At 36.6% G+C, this 14,870-nt stretch overlaps 1 protein-coding gene across 1 annotated transcript in view; it reads left to right on the forward strand.

Moving 5' to 3' along the window:
• The window catches only part of MLLT10 (myeloid/lymphoid or mixed-lineage leukemia (trithorax homolog, Drosophila); translocated to, 10), a gene marked incomplete at its 5' end in the record, with an annotated part of 107,716 nt that overhangs the window by 56,610 nt on the left and 36,236 nt on the right, over positions 1-14,870 (forward strand). Inside the window, 2 exons of the mRNA XM_009583179.1 lie at positions 1,323-1,337; positions 6,008-6,040. Coding sequence (XP_009581474.1) covers positions 1,323-1,337; positions 6,008-6,040 — 48 coding nt within the window. The remainder of the gene's footprint in view (positions 1-1,322; positions 1,338-6,007; positions 6,041-14,870) is intronic.

Below are 14,870 nucleotides of genomic sequence, written 5' to 3' on the forward strand. Positions count from 1 at the left end.
TTCCTTGTAAGTCAAATGTGAGATAGCAATCAGTCTTTTAACTCCATAAAATCTGTTAAAGGTGACATGGGAACATAAAAAAAGTGTGTGGGGGGAGGGCAAAGAAGAGGCTTGACTATAAAAGGAGCAGTAGGATTTTTTTACCCCTTCTTGAAAATGGTACTTTTCAGATCTTACAAACTTTCAAGTCTTTCAGAACTCAAATATAGCTGAAAAATAAGTGATGTGTAGGTGTTGATAGTATTTGCAGCACTTTTGTCCCTCTGAAGACTGTCCAATTCATATGGTAAAATTCTTTTTTTGTTGTTGTTGTCAGTCAGAGGTGATAGCACTACAGTGAGGTTTTTAAAATCAGAAGGAAATGTATGTACTTTGTTTAAATTTTCCATTTATTTGATGTGAAGAGCTGCCGTATCAGAAATTAAATTGACTGCAAGTTGTTTCAGGATTACGATTGGGGTGACTAACTTCTATATAAGAAGAGGCTCTGATGTCTAGAGCTGTTGTTGATTATCATAATAATTTCTGAGATTCTCCTGTAAAGTTTTAAAAAGAAAACAAAAAAATTAAGTAGAAATACTAACATAATGTAGCGGTATAAAGAAGACTAGTTAACCTTAAAATAAGTGAGCTTGTAACTGAAAGATGTTGCTCGGGGACAAATCCATTAAGACTTATAGTGGACAGATTCCTGTGTTGATGTATAGGAACTATACTATCTGTATACTATGCTCTTTTTAAACAGATATAATCAGACCAAGTGTCTGATTATCAACTCCACATTTCCATATGCTTCCTTCTTATTCAAGTAATTTATTTTACTTTCTTAAACATGTTGCACAGAGGTGATAGAACTAGTAACAGTAGCTTTCTGAAGCTCTTGATAGCCTGTGCTGTGGTGTGGTACTGTGTGTATGTCGCTTGGTACAACATTGGGGTACGTGTACCACAGCAATTCTTGCTCTGTAGTGAAATATTTGAAGTCAGGCGGTCCCCTGGTAGCTTCATACGCCATGGCTGATGACAGTCCAAATGCCTAGCTCTAGTTAAAATGGCAGGAACCAATTGGGATAGCTTTACAGATAAAATCAAAGATTTCAATAGCTTTTGTATTTAAGAACACTTTAAAAAAGGGAAACTGTGGAATTCGGTGTCTGTCCAGATGTAAAGATGTGTCTTAGCTGCACTAAATGACAATATATGCCAGTGCCTTTTCACTGTATGGCAGTCTCTGATACTTTATAAAAGTTACCTGTGCTAGTTTCTTAAAACCTGCAAGATCTTTATGTTGATCCACCTGGATGTGAGCTCATTTTTAATAGATCTCCCCAGCACGAGTAAAATGCAAAAAGTTGGCACAGATAAGCCAACACCGTATTTCCAGAAGATTACTCAAATAAACCTCTCTTTCAGGAGTATTAGGCATAATTGAAAAAGTGGTGTAGGAGTTAGATATACAGGTATGCCGTACACACAAAGCGTGCTGTCAAAATACTTAGCAAAATAGTTCTTATCAGGGCTTTTGTGGTGGTAATGCAAGAAATAGTAAGTGAAACAAACTATTTTATATTGTTAGAAAAGCTACTTCTTGTCTGATCCTGAATTTAAAGCGAATTTTTTGTCCATTTGAACTGAATTGGGATTTAACACCTAGTTTAGATGCAAACTCACTACTTCATATTGTTCTTTCTATACTTTTTATTCAGCTTTTAAATAGAATTCTTCATTTTTTCGTGTCAGATCTGGTAGATATATACGATGTCTGTGAGAAGGCCATAAGGATAACATTAAGACAACTGTTAATTTTGATGGTGATCTAGCTTGCTGCATATGTTGTCATGAGGGAGAATTACATGCAGTGGTAAAAAGTTTCTGAAGAGGGTTCTCATTAAACTAAGTAACTTGAAAAAACTGCAAATTTTTGTCCAAAAGAGTGAGCATTGGTCTTTGGACCAGTATAGCGCTAGAAACTTGAGTTGAGAAGAGATTCATGGAAGCTGTAAACAGAGCTGAAAAATACAAACATGTGTCTGGGGCTTGTGCATGAGTAATCCTATCAGATCCTTTGTACTTGACTTGGCTTTATATCTATTTCCCATTGTTTATTTGTTTTAAATGCTTACGAGAAGGATTTCCTGATAAGAATAACTAGAGGTTCCAAGTAAATTAAAAAAAGAAAAAAAAAAAACCACCCACAACAAAAAAAAACACCATTCCCCCAAACAAATCAAAAAGCAACTCTCAAGCCATTACATTTCACATAAGAATCTCAAATGCTGATTTTCTTACTTTAAAAAAAAAAAAAAAAAAATCTTGGCTGTCATGGACTAATTCCTGATCTGAAGAATTTAGTGGTTGGTTACAGCAAATAACATCCTTTCAAGGGCCAAAGTCACTTTTTTGTGCTGTGGGAGTAGTAAGCTTAGAATTTAACATTTTTTGTATGCATAACCAATTCCTTTAAAAACAGGTAATGAACAGTAAAAGGATGGTGACTCGGATGTAAGTATTAATACACAGTCAATTCTGAGATACTTTGAAACTAGTTGAAATTAATGAGCTGGAAGCAACGAAGTCTTCCTGAGCAGCATTGATTTTAAGGAAGAATAATTGTAAGGTTTTAAAGAAAGCAATAGCTCCTGCCATAAGGATTAGATGAAGGAAGGATTCAGCCAAGACTGAAAGCAAAGTGCGTAAGGCAACAGAGATGGAAAATAAAGGGAAAACAATGAATGGGAAGTCCAGCTATTACAGCATATGGTATTTTGGCATACATGATTACCGTTCACCATCCCTAACCTTTCTTGACACCTTAGCATGTTGGAGTTCAATAGCTTGGCTGTACATTGTAGGAGAAAACTAGGTGGCTGCGAGGGTACTTCAGTGCAGGAAAAGTCAGGAAAGAGGTAGCTGCCAATAGAGGCAGTTATACCAGGAACCCAGACAGTAGCTCTTTTTTCCTTCCAGAATAAAACACCTTTTTTCATCTGCCTTCTACTAATTTATGGGGTGTGGAAGGGAATAGTGGTAGGGGAACAGTTCTCCTCCTGTTCTGTGTTGAGGCTTGGGGGGATTCTAGAATTAGCTCCATCAGTGACAAGGAGGGCTGATCTAGTGTTGGCCCTTGTCATGGTTTAACCCCAGCCAGCAACTAAACACCACGCAGCCGCTCGCTCACTCCCCCTACTCTGGTGGGATGGGGGAGAGAATTGGGAAAGTAAAAGTGAAGAAAACTCATGGGTTGAGATAAAGACAGTTTAATAATTGAAATAAAATAAATTAAAATAGTAGTAATAATAATAGTAGAATATACAAAGCAAGTGATGCATGATGCAATTGCTCACCACCCGCCGACCGATGCCCAGCCAGTCCCTGAGCAGCAATCGCTACTCCCCAGCACCCTCCCCCAGTTTCTATACTGAGCATGACATCATATGGTATGGAATACCCCGTTGGCCAGTTTGGGTCAGCTGTCCTGGCTGTGCTCCCTCCCAGCTTCTTGTGCACCTGGCAGAGCTGAAAAGTCCTTGACTAGTGTAAGCACTACTTAGCAACAACTAAAACATCAGTGTGTTATCAACGTTATTCTCATACTAAATCCAAACCACAGCACTATACCAACTACTAGGCAGAAAATTAACTCTATCCTAGCCAAAACCAGGACACCCTTCATCATGTAACTGGATGAAGTCTGTGTTAGAACAGTTTGTTTCAAAGGAGTTAGGTTAAACAGGACATTTTCTTACTGGGATTCCTTGCATCTCATCTCAAGGTTGGATATCTGTAGCTATTGATCTCTTCTGTGAATCGGTCTCTTCCATGAATTTGTCTAATAATTTTTGAAACCATTTATGCTGTTAATATCTGAAACGTGAAAGATGAGTTTCATATCTTTATGTATTGTAAAAGGATGTACTTTGTTCACAGCTGTTGCTCATCATGTTTTGACACTCCTCTAAAAACAGTGAATAGTCATTAAAAATATTCAGCATCTTTAGAGTATTCATAATTGATACATTTCTGTCATTTCCCCCGTTACCTTTTTTAGACCTAGATATCTTAATACCTTCTATTCATTCATACTGTATCTGTCTTATCCTTTCCAGATCTCTCTTAGTGCTACTGTATCCTTTTTTGAGAAGTGCAGGTAGTATTTGAAATACAGATGCAACATGAATTTTTAAAGTGGCATAATTATGCTTTTTGTTTTGTTCTCTATTCCCTTCTGATAATTCGTAACACTATATTTGTCTTTTTTGATCATTGCTTGACAGTCTTTTTACTTCCTACTGGGAATCTTAAGGATTCCAAAAAAAGAGACTTTCAGAGTAATGATTCTGCTCTTAAGGGTGGCAGACAGCAGTTGCATCGTGTCCTCTGCATCTGAGGCAGAATTTGTCTTTGTCCCAATAGTGTAATGTGTATGATCCCAGCCATATTAACTCCGTGCGTTTTAGTGATTTTTTTTTTTTCCTTGTAAAGTAATAGTTTTGATTATAAGTGTATCTTTGTACATTGTTGTTAGTTCTCTGAAAACTGTTGAGAAGGTTAATTAAAATTATCAGTTTTGTATTTATCAGATTAATCCACTTTTGTAAAGAATCATCCAGGATTTTGTATATTGTGGTTTTTTTTTCCTCTACCACAAAATTTAAAAAACATTACTTCTTGGTTTTTTACAGTACAGACTTGGTCTGTAATGTTTTAATTAAAATATTCTAAATTTTAAGTTTTTTCCATGGAAGTAAGTTTGGCTAGTTTAGGCAGTAAGTAAAAGGCAAGGATTTTTTTTTTTAATGACTTCTAATTTAGTTTCATAATATTCTAGTATCAATGACAAAAGTTTAAATTATCTTTGGTGTTAATTCATTTTTTTGGAATCCTGATGTTCAGAATAGCCTGGCAGTTAAAAAAATGGCTTATGACAGCAGTCTTTAGTAGCTGCCAGTTGTGGGGAGAATAAAGAAGAGAAAAATAAAGCATTCAAGACAGTCACCCTGTTGGAACACAAACAGTTATTACAGTCAGACCTCAGAGGCTGATGCAGGTAGAAAGTTTGCCCAAGGACGTATGACAGGTGTTTGCTACACTCTCACCTGCAAAATCATTCATGTTATCATCTTGTCAAACCAGACAAGTAAGCTGAAGGCTTTGTTCATTAGTAGTGTGAAAGAGTGAACTAGTAAATTGAAACTAAAATAATTTTGTAGTCATGAGGTCTAAGTATGAATAAATTGGTGGCGTAAGTGGAAGAAGTGGGCCATCTGCATGACTGCCGTCACTCTGCAACTGGGCATAAAAGTGTTGTGTTGCTGTGGAGGTTGAGTTACTGAGACTTCTAGCTACCCAGCAGAGGATGTGAGTGTATTCTGACACTTCATGGTCAAAGATCAATATTCTCTAAAAACCCCAACCCTTGAAGAAGAGGAAGTTCATGTGAGCATGTCCTTTGGTGTACCAGTAGTTGGATGTTCTTTCTCTCTACACATTTGAGTTCGTCTTCAACTGAGCTCCCTGAGGAGACACAACTGTTTTCTGTTAAACTTCTTGATTGCTTGAGTTAGTCTATCAGTGAAGCAAAAAAGATGCCTTGTGATTAAAATTAGCAAGGCGGCTTCAGTTTAAGTTTCTGAATGTGTTGCGGACAATGAAATTAAAATAATTCTTTTGTTGGTAAGACTGATTGTGGCTGGAAAGAATATTTGATTTTTTTATTTGTAAATTAGCTTTAGAATGCAGCTAATTGGCGTGTGCTGGAATGTTCTTCTTATACTCGACATTTAAAAGCTAACAAACACTGACAAAAGAAATATAAGTAAAAAATTATAGTGGATAGAAATAAATCCATTTTACAATTTGAGCTACTGTAAATGATCAGAGCTCTAATACAAGAAAGATGTATTCAGGTATATTATTGTTCACTGAAATTCCTGTCTATACATATATTCTTTTGTGTGTCTGTTAAACATGATCTTAACATGAAGCCCTTTTTCTCGTAACTCAAAAGCTTTCTCAAAATTGATGAATACCATACATAATGGTAAGTTATATTAGACTCTTTTTCAGAGGTTCATTTATCACAAAGGGTAGCCTTTTGTGGAAAAGCCTGATTGAAGGTCTGCATATTCTATGGATTGGGTGAAATACAGGTCTGCAGTGAGTCAATTGTTCAGTACTTGAGTGAAAACTTTGTAGATTGGCTGCAGGAGCCTGATAGGTCAATAGTTCCTCAGTTCTCTTTTTATGATCTTTTTGTATGTGCGCAGTAAAATGATAACAGTTTTATTCCAGTTCTGAGATTCTTTTCTTTAATTTTGTGAATAGTGTTTCTAGTTCTTCTTCTGTGCTCCATTCATAGGTGTGTTATAGTGGTGTCTACTTCAGGCATTCTCCCACTTGCCTTCCTGACTACTTAAATTACTACAAGTAATGCATGTGAAGGTAGCCTTGTTTTGTCCATTCTTTGTTCTGACAGCCCAATGCTGCCCATTTGTGTCACTGATAACAGTACTATCAATTTCAGAGGGAACAATATTGAATCTTTAATGTATCTAATTGCCGTTTCACTTTAGTATTCCCTATTGGCTTTGTACCCCTCGTTCTGTGTTCACTCATAGCCAGTGGAAATGAAATATATCTTATTAAATTAGAACTTGGTTTACTTTTTCAAGGCTTTTGTTCATTTGTAGGAAACAATGATAGCTATATTCACAAGTTACTGAAAGATTTAGGAGGGAATATTTATAGTTAAAACCCTCTCATGAGGCTAATTTTGAAGATGATCAAGTTTATTTCTCAATGTTACATTTAACTGGTGTCAGGCAATCTGTTAATAAAAATTGGAATTTTTTATCCATTGGTGTCAGCCAAATAGAATGATTTTCTTATTGCTGTATGTGTATGTTGGAAGAGCAGTGCTGTATACGTTGCAAATTGTATTGACTTGGAGTTCAGCGTATGCAAAAGAATTCAAATATTTAAACTTTGCATGGTGAAGTTCTTTGCGTTTTAAGCTAGCAATCACTAAGGTTTTATAGGACTTTGCTTTTCACACTGTCGGAGCCACGAATTATATCTGTTAGGCAGATGTCTATAGTGGTGGGTCTCTTAATAAAAAAAAAATATTATTACATTAAATTTATATTTTGTAGTCTACATGTGGTGAGAAATATTGAAATTTCTCTAGATTTGCTTTGCTTTAGTAAAATAGGTTTAGCTTTTTTCCTTTTGATATAGGGTTTCCCTCTCACTCTCCCAGGTATACAGTGCTCTGAACCCGCTTTGAGATGAAGGAAAGCAAGCTCACCATTTTTCTGAACAAAAATAAAACATCTGAAGGGTATCTGACAAAGTGTGCTGAATTTGGACTTGGTGAGTTTCTGCTGTTTTATAAGCAGAGCCTTTTTGCTATTTAATGTTGAAGAAGTATAGGTACACAACAGTGCAGAATAGAAATTGATGGAACGCCATGTGTGATGACTTCTTTCCACGTTTTTAAAAACTGATTGTGTATTCCTAACTCCAGCAGAGAAGTTGGAAGAGCATAGAGGAAGGTGGTTACTTAATGTTGTATGCTTTCTTGTCAAGCAATAATAATGCTTTGTATGACTCGTTATTGTGGGGCAGCATAATGTTACCTACATGTACGTTTGTTTTTGTTTTAGAACAGTGTTTGGGCAGGATTTATCATCTAATCTGCCTGGTGTGGGTTTTGGTGGGATGGTTTTTTGGTTGGGTTTTTTTTGTGGTGGTTTGGTGTGGGGTTTTTTTTGTTTGTTTGTTTTTTTGTGGTGTGTGTGTTTTATCTACCTTCCCATGTTTCTCTAAGTAAGATTTTAAAGTTAGTTACTTTTCCCCCCTAATCTTGCAGGGTTTTTTTTGCGTACTCTTGTTTTGGCAGAAGCATATATGTGGGTGAAATAAATGAGGGTGGGTAGAAATTTTGATAATATCAACAGCAAGGAAAGATCTTGCTGTGTGTATAGGATGAAAACAAAGTATTCAAACTTGAGATCAATATTTAAATATAGGAAGATAGTTTACTCCACAAGCATATGCAGATTATGAGTCAGATAATGCTGAGGACTGTAAGAGTAATTGTTTGTAAGAGTTTTGATGGAGGCAGTGTATGAGGAGCTTGTTTTTGCATTGCACTGAGTTTAAGCTGGCTGCACATCAGCAAGAGAGTATGGAAAAGAAAAAACTGAGAGTTTTGGTTTGTGTGGAGACAAATACAAGTTTGGAGCAGAGAGATTCATTTGATCGTTATGCTAGTATAAAGGTGATGGTCAAAGCCTGTCAGTTGAATTTGGTGCTGACAGAGTGTAAAGGAGGAAAGATGATAGCTAAACACTTGAACACGTTTGAAAGGGTCAGTTATAAAAGAGGACTAGAAAATGGAGTCATGCAGGCTGTATCTTTCCATAAAGATACCTGTTTTAATAGAAAGGAGTCAAGACACTTCAAGGCAGAAGTGGCACACTGCAGTTTTGCCGGTAAGAGACTTAGTACTCAGCGCGCTGTTTCTCAGTTTTATGGTCAACTTATATTTTTCATGCTTTTTTAAAAACTGGTTTAAAAAAAAAACTGAAAAATTGCAGTTGAGAGATGTAAAGTTTTCACTGCTATTCGCTGTGTGATAACTTTGTGCTTTGTCCTTCTCAGTCTTACTCTGGACCTTACAGTCAAACTTTTTTGACTTGACCTTTAAGTCTCATCCCTTCTGCATCATTTTTATGGGCCTACCACTGGAAGGCAGGAGGAGGGGATACAGACAATACATATCTGTTGAGGATTTTAGTGCATACTTTAAAAAAAGACTATGGGGAGTGATGACCTGAATGTTAAAATTTTATGTTAGAGCTAGCTGTAAATTGTAATGGTTGGTTGTAGCCTTTCTGTGGCTACTTCTGTTCTCACTCGTTCTGTCTGCTGTCTGTTTTATTTCTTATTCCTGTTCCTGTTTTCAGGTCTCTGTTTATGCTTGTTCCGTCTTACGTTAATTTTTGAGTTGCAGTCAGGAGAGTCGTAGCACAGAACAAACATCCATGGTGCCAGTCCTAACACTGTGATCGGATTTAGAAGACAGCTCATTTCCAAAGGAAGTTTTCAGTTCTGTAGACTTGGCTTCCGCATCAGTGCAGGCAAAATTTAGTATATATGGTATAATTTTTTTAACAAGATAACCTAAACTAGTCAGAATTTTTACTGAGAGTTAAATTAATGAGTTAAAATTAGCCCAACTTGGGCAGACTTTTACAGTGTTGATAAAAAGGCATCTGCCGGTATTGAAGCATGGGGACAGTAGTTCAGCTAAACCATATAAATTTAAAAAAGGGAAGAACAAGAAAAGGACAAATTACAAAGTCATCCTGAAATAGTTCCTTTATGCCCATTTTTTCAGAGTATTGAATAATGGAGTGTTACTGTTCAGTTGTCAAATACTACAACCTTAAGTATAACTACCTGTGAGTTTCCAGAATACCACTTTAAAGCTTTAGTTGTTGCTAATGATAGCTATGTGTAGTCTTTCAGCAGTTCAGGCAACAGCTGTTCCCCACCACCAGAAATAACTAATCACAACAGAATTGCCGTTGTTACTCATTGGCCTCTCTAATGGCCCTCTTTTTGAAAATTCTGGCTCAATCAAGCATCCTGCAGCATGCCTTCAAAGACACCAGCTTCAGATCACTGGAATCCAAAAGAGAGAGAACTTTTGCAGTAGAAACTCCTTTAAAAGACTTTATTATGTTAACAGTGGAGAGGAATCTAGTGCTTCCAGTGACTCACCATTTCAGCACTGAGATTTCTGTCAGAATGGTTTGAAGCTATGGTAGGTTTTTGGAGATCTTAAGCAAACACATTAAGTTCTCCCTGGAAACCATTAAGAAACGTAGATCACAAGTGTCATGCTCCTACTCAGGAATACTCGTTTAGTGGGCCTAAAACTACTATGTTTTTAGTATGTCGTATTAAAGTAATGTAGGCTTATATGTCTTGGCTCACCACGACAGAAGTGAACAACTAAATAGAAGTTAAGATCGTTATTTATCAATAGTTCTTCCATATCTTTCTAACTTTTTCTTCTTGCAAAGATCTTTCTGTGCTGTGACACACTTGAACTACAAGTCTTTCCTGTAGTGCTGAGCATATGTGTCTCAGATATGATCATGGAGCTCTTTATCTTATTGCTCTTATTCTAGAAGAGTAGTTCAAAATTTGTTGAATCAGACTATAGAATAGGCAGGAAATTCTTAATGTGTCTTATTTCGTAAAGCTGAATTAATTATATATGTGAACCTTAAACAGGTAATTGTAAAGCATCTCAAAGAGTTATTGTGGGAAGTCAGAACATCTGGAAGAAACAAATGAAAGCAGGATTGTCGCTGTGTTGTCCCTGTCTTCCACTTCCCCCCCCCCCCCAAAAAAAAAAAAAAAAAAAAAAACAACCGCACAGTTTAACTGAGGTATAACTTTGCCATGGGGTATGGTATGAAAGGATTGGAAGAAACTCATTGGGGCAGGGTTGGAAGCAAATTAAAGGCTAATAATTACAAAGACCATTCCACAAGCTCAAAATCCTTAAGTTACAGATTTCTAGAGGCTGGGAGAATATTTGAGGGAAGTATTGCTTCATGCTTGCCCTTTTCTTGTGCTTTCCCTTGTGCAGCTGCTGTTGGTCACTGTTAGAGATGGATATACTGGGGCTAGAAAAATGATACAGTTCTCTCTGTGTTCCTAGTCCAGCATGTCATTCATCTGTCTCCTCATGTGATGGTCAAACCTCTCCTCTCAGAGAGCAAATTCACCTTGGCTGGGCTATGAAAAACATGGGTTTGAGCCCTTCTGCAGTGGAAGGCTGTAGTGTAAGACCTGTAGCAGCTTGGATTAATTCAAAGTAGGAGTAGGCACACTCTGCACCAGGAAGCTGTAACCTTTCTGACTGGTTTAGGCAGGTTTGAAATCTTGCACTTAAAAGCCTACCTGTGAAAATGAAAGTCTAATTCAGGACTGTATACTGACTGAGCTTGGTTTAAGCAACTCATATGTGTTGTTTCATGTTAGTTAGCTGGTGTATGTATTCCTCACTGTTACAGTTTATTGAAGAGTGAGTTCTATAACATTGCTGACATGTGTGGTCATTAATGAATGTGAGATCAAATATAAAATAACTGTATGTTCACTGTAGCAGGTGGGACTGGCTGAACAGAGGAGTAGACCATTTTGGTACCTACATGGATCAGTTCTGATTCTTCACCCCTCACCCCATTATTGAATACGTTTCTGAATGACTGTAGATAGCTGTACAGTCAGGATTATGAACATGGGTGTGAAAGTAGGCAGAAGAGATGGACTAAGCATCTTTTGCTAGCTGATCTGTCAAAGATTTGGGGTTAATTCTAGTGGTGTTTGATAGCAGACGTCAGATGATACGACCTTGTTCTTAGATCACTGATTCATCATATGTGTGACATTGCCATGCCGAATTGTATTCCTCAGTTGTGTGAAGGTTCTTGTCAAGTATTTTCATTTTTGACTATAAATCCAATCTATAGAGTATTTTCAAAGGGAATAATTACAGCAGTCTGCCTTCTGTCAATAGGTATGAAACTAGAATAGTTGTTCCATTTTGAAGACGTGTATACCTGTATTTTGTATCTTCCCTCCTCCCCTCCACTGCCAGTGGTGTGTATTCTTTGGGTACTTTGAGTTTGGGAGCTTTTTTTCCTTCTACCTCATCATGGAGAGGACACAGAATGCCCTTCATAAAAGGAGGGTATTGACTGTTGATTTGTGACAGAGGCTGCTGTGCCTCCATCAAAAAAGGACCCCCAGTCACGGAAAGGGAGGGAGGTGCTGGCTTGTTATCAGGCTGCAGATCAGTAATTATAATTTCTGTGCACTTCTAGAACTGTTACTGCGGAATCTTGTAGAAGCCTATTTGAAAGTGAACTCTACCACTTTGCTCATCAGCAACAGGAAAACAGGTTGATTATTTGATTCTTAGATTTCAAATTTCTTCATGAAGGAGACAGGTTGGCCCTAGCATCCAAGCTATAGTTTCATAATCTCAGATGAATTGAATTGAAATATTGTTGCTAGCTTGGCAGTTTCAAACTCAACTTTCTTCTCTTTTTAGTCAACTGTGTCACAATAACTTGGTTTTTATTTGCTTGTGTTTAGCATTAGATTCACTTCAGTTTATGTCCGTATTACAAAATAACAAATAGTGGGATATTTCTTCCACTATTAACATTCTACTGGAATAGAACATGTTCTTTCTTGTGCAACTAAATTTAATCAATTTTTCTACATGTTTAGTTACTAATTAATGGACTGCTTCATTCAAAGGCACTTTTTCATTTTGCTCTATATAGAAAGTTGTCATGGTTTTAGGGGAGATTTTTTTGAGATCACAGGAAGTGAAGGTACCGAAAACATGTATATAGCTTCAGTTTTTGTAAAGAAGTTCTTGTTCTTATAACTCAAAATTTCCTGCCCCATGTCCATCTGTCCTCCCCCAAGTAGGAAGATTCTGTAGTTCTATGCAACTTTTGTGGGGTTGCAAGTTTACATTTTTAAAAAAACTCTTTGACCAGATTCTCCTTATTCCGTAAGTTTTGGCAATATGCTAGGATCAGCAACCTATGATAGATATCTCAGATAACTTCCTCTTTTCACAATTGTTGCAAGAGTTTCAAGTTACTGATTTAAAAAAGAAAATACAGCTTTATGGTAGGGACAACATTTTCCTAGCTTCCTAAGGAAGCAGTCTACATGTTGTCTCTCTTGATTTTTGACCCGCAATAAGCTTTCAGCCTGTTGTCCAATTTCGAGCAAACTTGATAAAGGAGTCTAAAATATGTAAGTTCCTGTAATAGGGGTGGATAGTGTATGGCTACAAGAGTAATCACAGCTTATTTTTGTCCCTTGCTGAACTAGGCAATCACCAGCATAGAAAGGGAATGTAAGGGAGCTGAATAACATAGCGGGGTGTACTACTAGAAAATAAAAAGAACTGAGGATTTTGTAGCTAGATACGGAAATCGTGGTGGGAAAGCTTAGTGTATTGATGTCATCTGTGAGATGCACCACTGCTGAAAGCCAGAATTTAATCTGTTTTGTTAATTCTTTTGCTCATGGAACTACTTATTTTTGAGATTTTAAATAAAATCATTAAAATTGTTCTGTGTGCCACTTGCTGTATGTTGCTGCACAGCTAGTTCTGAATTGAGGCTATTTTGTTTTTCACTATTCTTGAAGTTCTTTTATTTCCTCTGTTATCTATATTATCTATTTCGTCATTGATTGTCAGCAAAAAGAATCGTTTTTTTCCAATCTGCATAATCTGATGTGTTCCCTGCTCTATAGTACTACTCTTCTGTGCTAAGCAGGCAGTTATTTATCGTCCAGAGTTTTGTTTGTTTGTGGTTGGTTTTTTTTTTTTTTTTTTTTTGCAATGGCCTTTTTGTTAAGCCTTTCACTCCAGCAAGGCAGGATATATGTGCATTTTATCTGTCAGAACCTGAAACCGTGTTCTACAGCTGTGTTAGCGGTGTTAAGCACAGCCAGACTTTACCTGAACGGTGTTACATGTCCATTTCCACCTGCAGTTGAAGAACTGTGTTCTGTTTAAAATGCTGAAGGTTGTATTTAACCATGCTGTTTATGCCTCTGGCAAATTACACAATGCTGTTCATCACAAGCTATAGCTATTTGGCTTTTCAGTAATATGGGAAGGACTTCAAGGTGGTTTGTTTGTTTTAAACATTGATGTGGTTCATAGTGATTTGTTCAGGCTTTCATTCCTTCCTGATCCAGAAAGTGATTTATCTCTCCCCAAGCCCCAAAAGGACAACTTGATATGTTTGAGACACTTTAAATATGTACTTTCTTGGCTTTCTAATATGATATGCACATAGTTTTTATACAGGTATTTTTGAAATGGTGTGAAAATCAAGGATTTATTTGTGTGTTCAGCATACAGTTCTTATTCGAATGCTTGCATGGAGTAATATCTTGGTTGCATGACTAGTTCCAGAAGGTGCATGTACTTTGTGTATTAGGTAAGGTATTGCTAAATAAAAATACTTAGCCCAAACAGAGTGTGCAGATAGGTCATATTTGTCCTGTATTTTGCAACAGCAACAAATAGTGAGTGTTTTTAATACTACTACTACTAGCAACAAATAATAGCTTACCTCATTCCACTGGCAAACTAGTTTACCGCTTGTCTTTCTTTTGAAATAGTTTTTTGCCTGTGATTTTATAACTATCTGCTTGTATTCCAGAATTTTATTTTTAAGAGGAAGAATAAACCTTATCATTAAAATAGAAGCAGCAGCAGCTCTGCAGTTATTAAATATGATTTTGAAAAATTAAGAAAAAAAATCTACAATGGCTTTAAAATTTTGGAGTTGTTTTACCTTTCTGGCAAAATATCTTTCTTTTTTATTACTTGACTCTCACCAAAATTTTTTTTTTTCCCACTCATTATCATTGACATTTTATGAGAGTGATAGCATTTGTGGTGTCGAGCTCTTATGATTTGATCATAAGTGTTGTGATATTTCATTATTTTTACCCTTAAAATTCACGGTTCCTGGAGCCAGATAATTTCATGAGAATCTCATCTTTTTCAAAATTTTTGTACATTTAGTCGTTTTAATGCATTCAAAATACAAAGGGTCAAAAATCTCATCCTTTTTATTAATTTGAAATCTCTGACAGAAAGCAGACTTTAAAAAAATCTTTTTAGGACCTGGAGTATATTTCAGTTTTTGTGGTTGTAATTGTATTGTAGACTCAGTAGCAAGGCTGTTTGTTAATCATGTTCATTTTGGTGGTGTGTAGGGACGAATTAGGGCAGG

This window comes from Fulmarus glacialis, unplaced genomic scaffold, assembly GCF_000690835.1.
Source record: "Fulmarus glacialis isolate BGI_N327 unplaced genomic scaffold, ASM69083v1 scaffold8648, whole genome shotgun sequence".
Lineage (NCBI taxonomy): Eukaryota > Metazoa > Chordata > Aves > Procellariiformes > Procellariidae > Fulmarus > Fulmarus glacialis.